Source organism: Choristoneura fumiferana, chromosome 12, assembly GCF_025370935.1.
Source record: "Choristoneura fumiferana chromosome 12, NRCan_CFum_1, whole genome shotgun sequence".
In the NCBI taxonomy this organism is placed as follows: domain Eukaryota; kingdom Metazoa; phylum Arthropoda; class Insecta; order Lepidoptera; family Tortricidae; genus Choristoneura; species Choristoneura fumiferana.
Window position 1 is genome coordinate 7,320,594 of NC_133483.1, and position 6,825 is coordinate 7,327,418.

A 6,825-nucleotide genomic window follows, 5' to 3' on the forward strand; every position below is an offset into this window, starting at 1 on the left:
GAGACCAGCGCTGAGAATCGAACCCAGGTCCTCAGCATTTCGTGCCGCGTGCTGTACCCCTACACCACCACTGGACGTACAAGTGGACACTGGACACTGGACAAGTGGTGGTGTAGGGGTACAACACGCAGCACGGAATGCTGAGGACCTGGGTTCGATTCCCAGCGCTGGTCTCTTTTTCTGGTTTTTCTGTGCATTATCCATGTTTCAGTTTGTATTTTCGATATGGATTCTACGAGATGACCGTAAAAGTAACAAAATTTGGAGTTGAAATAAAAAATACAAAAAAGACTCCAAAAACCAATCTTAGATTGAACGTACTTATAATAAGTTATTTTAATTTATATTACGTAATTTTTTTCGGGTGTGTTCTAAAGTTCGATTGTACGATATCTACTGTTCCTTTGTTTTTTTTGTAAATAAAATACAAGCTTGTTCTTTGAATTGTAAAAGTGACTGAGTAAAAACTTTTTCAGGTACCGCGCGTCAACGCACTACCGGCCCGAGCTGACGCCGACGGAGCGTGCTCACAAACTGACCGCTTTCCTACATCACGTCGCCACGCTCATACACGCCACTGTGCAGGTAGTGACCTAATCAATAATGTATTGACGATATTACATACACACATGGAACGGTATGATCGAGGATGTAATAGAGCGGTTCTGCACTGCGTCCGAATCCTATAAATATCGTTCGATGCAATAGTTCAGTAGTATATTAGAGATCCCAATCCCAATTCCGTTATCCGATTTCTCATACAAATAGTATTTCCTTTACTTCAGATCGTCATTGTTCGAATGATCGGACGCAGTGCAAAAGCGATTCTTAGTTTGTACAAACCGAAAGCGAAATCTCAGAATAAGAATAAGAACAAATTTATTTATAATACAACATTCTTTATTGTTTCACTGTGTGTTTAAACACATGAACGCCTATATTGTGTTCAGGAGCGGTGTACAGACTCAGCCGCCCAAGCATTCTGGATGGCGAACGCTAGCGAACTACTACACTTCCTTAAATGCGACCGACACATCTCGTCCTTCTCCACGCAAGCACAAGAGTTGCTGCCGGCGACGGTACAAAACGCGTTCAGGTAAGTGTTTTATTATAATGTTATTTCATTTGACTCCTCCGATGATATCGACCTCAAACATTTTACGACGCGTGCTAAAGATCATTAATAGTACATTACTGCAGATGCCATGAAGTATGCGTGTTTGAGAAAATTGAATTGTACGACCAGTTCCCCCCGGCTGCCATTTCAGGATCGATTCATCGATCAGGACTAGAGTTATATGGCCTAGCTTTGTAAACTAATTCAGTTTATAAACTGGAATACGGTTAAACCTCTTAGGAATCGGTATCGGTCTAAACTGATTCAGAAGATTCGATTAAGGACTTGAATTTGACAAGCCATACTCAAGTTGGACCACTGAATGAACCATAGTTCAGTCGCCGTAATTAATATCGGTACAGACGCCATTTAAAACTTTGAAGTGTATAAATCGTCAACATTAGCTGAACTAGACCTTATTGTCAATCGTGTAAGTGAGTATTCAGATTTTTTGAGCACCTAGATAGCTCCGGTTTCTTATGATTGTGTGAGTGATAAAAAAGAATATTTTTGTGAATGGTTGTATAAATAAATAATAGTCTGTCCTTATTATTTACGCATTTTTTCGTCGGGTGCGGGTAATATACACCCTTACGTAAATTGTACACAGTACACAAATTATCAGGTCACGCATTATTGTCGTACATTCCGGGAATTAATTACTCGGGCATACGTAAACCGCATCCTTTTTTCCTACGTTATATGTGTTTAGTATTATGTATGTACTAGCGTTTACCTGCGGCTTCGCACGCGTAAATATCTAATGATTTGTTACGTATAGGTACAGCTGGACATCTGGAATAACACATAGGCTACTTTTTATCCCGAAATTCCCACGGGATAGGGATAAAAACTCGAAATAACAACCGCTGGGCTTAGAGTAGTAGGGAATAATCATGCAATTATTTGGCGCCCTATTCCATAAACGTAACAAACTACCATTAATTTAAGCCCCTGGTGTTGCAGATGTTTATGGGCGGTGGTGATCTCTTACCATCAGGAGACCCACTTGCTCGTTTTCCATCCAGTCGAATAAATAAAATAAAAAATATTGCTGATTTGAGTTCTGATTTTAAACTGGATTTAATTTGTGCTTTTAGGTACATTTAGATTGCATTGTCAGTGTCGTGTCAGGTTTATGGAATAGGAGCCACGCGTTATTTACACCCAGTAGTGTGCAACTAAACACAAACGACGTTCATTTCGCCTTGCTTATCTTGTAATTTTCTCTCTGTGTACCTGTTTTCTGTATAGCTTAAGTTCAATCGTGTTGTATAATAAAGTGTGATTGCATTGTATTGTATTGTGTGGTCCACAGCAACCTGGTGTCGTGTTTTCAAGAGGAACTGTCCCGCGCGCTGGGCACGCTGACGAGCCCGGCGCTGAGCGACGCGACGGAGGCGACGGCGCCCACGCTGCAGGCGCTGGCCGCCGCCATGGTGCTGCTGCGCCGCTGCCGCGTCAACGCCGCGCTCACCATACAGCTGTTCTCGCATCTCTTCCATTACATCAACGCCGTCTGCTTCAACAAGGTAAACGCTCCTATACTGCTTGACAGAAACAAATAATAGTGAATGCGACTGTGATTTAGATTTAAATGAATTCTGCTTAATTTAATTTAAAAAAATATTACGACGATTCATCGTTTCTGCTAATGGACGTCTGAATTAAATAAAAGTTTTAAGCAGTGTCTTTTTCAACTTTGACATTAACGAAATCATCGTTTGTATTGAAACAAATTACTTAGTACCTATTTATAAGTGAGGTGATAAACGTTAGCCGATATGCTGTTGGCAGTTGGTGACGGAGCCGGGCACGGTGTCGGCGAGGTGGGGCGCGGCGCTGGCGGCCCGGCTGGCGCTGCTGCCGCGTGGGCGAGCGCCAGGGGCTGGAGTTGCCCGCAGACTGCCATCTGGCGCGCACGCATCAGGCCGGTGAGTACAAAGCACGACTAAACAGTTGTTTTACCTATGGCCTCTCGAGCAGACGATCGTGCTTTGTTCGTGATTTACTTCGAGCTTTAGAGTAAAGGGCAACATAGAGAGCAGCAATGTTTTTGCGTGTGTGAAGGTTTCAATCCGCACTGAGCCAACATGGAGACCGCAGCCCAAACCATGTCAATTAGGAAGCCTGTGCCCAGCTGACGGGTGGAGATGATGTGATGAGGATGATAAATTGTTGATGATCAGTAGTTGTGACGTGTGTCTGTGTGCAGCGCGGCTGATCAGCGGCACGTACCGCACGGGCGCGGAGGCGCGCGCGGCGCTGGCGGCCTGCTTCAAGCTGAACTCGGTGCAGGTGCGCGCGCTGCTCACGCCGCTGGCGCCGCCCGACGTCGTCGACGCCGCCGCCGCGCACGCCACCGCGCTCGCCGACGAGCTCTGCAAGGCCGACGGACGGGAGGTGACAAAACATTATTATATCCTTTTCTTTTTGTTTAAAATTTAATTATTCGAAATTTCGCTAAATGAGGAAATGACAGTACAATTTAATAGTGTAATGTGCTTTTTTATTTCTTTCTTAATCTTTGACAAAACCGATCCTATGAAATTACGTAAGAACAGCTTGAATACTTTTATTTAATACAAAATATATAATTGAGACCACGTTTAGTGGTCCGTTGCAAATGCAAGTAAAAAGTTTATTTAGGCGTTCAGTATCCTCAACGATATATTTCGAAATTATCACGATTTCGATATATCGCGACTAACTCGTCAGTTGTTATTAAAACTTACTGTGTAAAAATATTGTCAGATTTTTGTAATATAAAAAAATAAATCGTGAAATCGGAGCACTCCCTAATTAATTTTAGATATAGCTTCAATTTTGCAGAAAAAAGTGTTTATAGTCTGCTCGAATACAAAGAACATTGTGCAGAAACTATAACAATCTACTATTGTATCTCATGCGCCCGACATCTATACTTGTTAGTTTTAAAGGAGTATTTTGCTTGAATGGTATACCCCGACAAAACTTATCCAGGCTTCTGAAAGCCGAATGAACTGTGTCGTATGGTTTCAGATAACGTTAGAGGAGAGCTGTTGGCTCGGCGTGGGCCTGCTGATCCCGGGGACGGGTTCAGCGCGGAGGTGGTCCGCGGCGTGCCGCCCGGGCTGGCGGAGTTCGTGGCGCCGCTGCAGCGCGGCGGGCTGTGCCGCCTGGCGCACCAGCCGCTGGCGCGCGGCGTGTGGACCGTGTACATGGCGGGCTACGGCGCCGCCGCGCGCCGCCCGCCCGACCCCGCCGTCCACATCATACAGCTCAACAAGAACTCCAACGGCATGGGGCTCAGCATCGTCGCCGCCAAGGTAATAACATACACGCGGCGGCCCGACACGGCGGACGGCCTTTACAATTGATGATTATTTAGCGGGTAACTTATGGACGTAGTGTTGATATTTTTCATCACACTTGCTCGTAAGCAGTGTCGTAACATGCAGGCTACCTTGCTTGCAACCCCCCAAATAAAACCCTCGACCTTAATGTGCTTGTCATGAAACCCAAGGTCGGTAAATGAGTTTGATACTGCATGGCGTGCTGCTGCAGGAGCGCGCGCACTTCGGGCACATGCTGCCCCTCACAGGGGGGGGACTGGCGCTACCAAGAGCGCAGTCAGCGGTATCGGCCATTTTTGAATAAATATTAATTTTTCTTTTACAAATATATAATTTTACTCGCAAATGTGATGAAAAACATTGTATGTCGCATTGTATGTATGGGCGGTACTAGAATTACGAACATCTTCAGTCTTCGACTTCGGGCTTCTAATAGACTCTCCTTCGTAATTCCTTATTTACCGCCTTAAGACACAATGTACTATTGTTATTGTAGATAATGAAAATAAAAAGTAGACATTTGATGACGTACAGTACAGTGTACGTAAAGGGTACGTAAGGGGGTGAGGGTAGATAGGTACGGTCACGATCGTTAATTTGGGACCCACTTAAGAACGATCTGTCATTTTGTATGACAATTCAATAGATTTTTGACGAAAGGGGTCTCAAATTAATGCTCGTGACCTTATGTCTTTACATTGTCGTAGTTTTCTACAAATCGCTGGGTGAATGCAAAAGTGGCATAAGGCAAAATATTAAATTTCAAGTCAAGTCAATCAAGTTATTTTAATAGTTTTACTTATGCCACTTTTGCATTCACCCAGCGAAATTATTGTCGAACAATAATACTGTTTGTTAAAAACTCCCAATTTTGACTAAATTACCTTCTGATGACTGTTTTGTATGTGTACAGGGCGCGGGACAGAGCAAGCTCGGAATCTACATAAAGTCTGTGGTGGCGGGCGGCGCGGCGGCGGCGGACGGGCGGCTCGCGGCCGGCGACCAGCTGCTCTCCGTCGACGGACAGTCGCTCGTCGGCATCACCCAGGAAAAGGTGCTACTTATTTATGCATACAACTGATAAGGGGGAATAAAAATCTAACGCTAGTTAGAAGCCGAAACCATTTTTTCATTGTCCTGGTTCTTCGCATCGCTGTTCAAGTCGATTACTCAAAATGTGTTGTTGCAGCGATTGCACTTCAAAAAGAGAACACTTCACAAATGGGTACCAAAATGTAATAAAATCTGTAAAAAAATAAACAATTTATAAAAAAAATACATCTCCCATCGCCATGCCAGCGTATTGAGAATGATTTAAAAAAACTTACTTTTGATTGGTATCGAACAGGCGGCGGAATACCTTGTGCGGACGGGCCCCACGGTGACGCTGGAGGTGGCAAACAGGGCGCCGTGCTGCACGGCTTGGCAACGTTGCTGCACCAACCTGCCTACAACCAAAAACCAGGTTAGATACCGCACTGCTTCTGCCTCTGCTCACTATTAGCAGTCAGCGTTAGGGCCACGTTAGGTAGTATAAGCCCCAATTATAACCCTTTCAGAACTGATCAATACAATTGTGATCACGTCTCTATAGTCAGACTAATAAAGCGCTGGACAATATTTTTAAATCCAAACGGGGCACGACGCCATTTACCAACTTATTATTTATAGTGTTTATTATTATAGTTGTTCAAATATCATTTAGTTAAAAAATTTGCTTTATGTTATTTTATGTAAATCTATTAACATTAATGACACAAATAATGACGGTGCGACCAGACAACTCGTTACTACTCTTAAAAACTCGTACCTCAAAATCGATAATTTATTTCTGAGTGAACTTTATGAACATTATTTAAGGGTCGATTTTGTTGACTTATTGATTTGAGATTTCGAGATTTTTCAAAGTAGTGACGAAATGAGAGAAATAAAAAAATAGAGCTAATGCGCTGTCGTCTTATCGAGCGTATGATGTCGAGTACAGTTTGGTAAAATAACCAAATCTTGTCGCATCAGCAATTAAATTAATCAATTTTAACGCGTTCTAGGTATACATACAGATTAAAAAAACCTTGAATACCATGGATAATAATAATAATACGGTACCGTAAAGCGTACAAGGCTTCGGTATGGATACTTATATTTGAGGTAAGTTGTTGCAAGGATTTAATCTAACTGGTTGGTGGTGGTGTGGTGGTAGGCGAGGAGGAGGGCGTGCAGTACGAGGACCGTCGGCGGCGCAACTCCGGCACGTTCACCAACCCGCACCCCGCGCTGCTGCGCGCCGCCAGCCCGCGCTCCGAGCTCGCCACCGCAGGCAATACACGCCTTCTGTGCCCGTGCCCGTCCGCCCTGCTTTACTGTTCGACTTAT

General features: G+C 44.0%; 1 protein-coding gene across 1 annotated transcript in view; it reads left to right on the forward strand.

Moving 5' to 3' along the window:
* LOC141433200 (afadin-like) overlaps window positions 1-6,825 on the forward strand; it is a 123,334-nt gene that overhangs the window by 88,782 nt on the left and 27,727 nt on the right. The window contains 11 exon segments of the mRNA XM_074095127.1: window positions 477-585; window positions 951-1,096; window positions 2,436-2,649; window positions 2,915-2,988; window positions 2,990-3,051; window positions 3,333-3,520; window positions 4,139-4,184; window positions 4,187-4,425; window positions 5,366-5,506; window positions 5,801-5,846; window positions 5,849-5,917. Of these exon segments, the coding sequence (XP_073951228.1) occupies window positions 477-585; window positions 951-1,096; window positions 2,436-2,649; window positions 2,915-2,988; window positions 2,990-3,051; window positions 3,333-3,520; window positions 4,139-4,184; window positions 4,187-4,425; window positions 5,366-5,506; window positions 5,801-5,846; window positions 5,849-5,917 (1,334 nt within the window).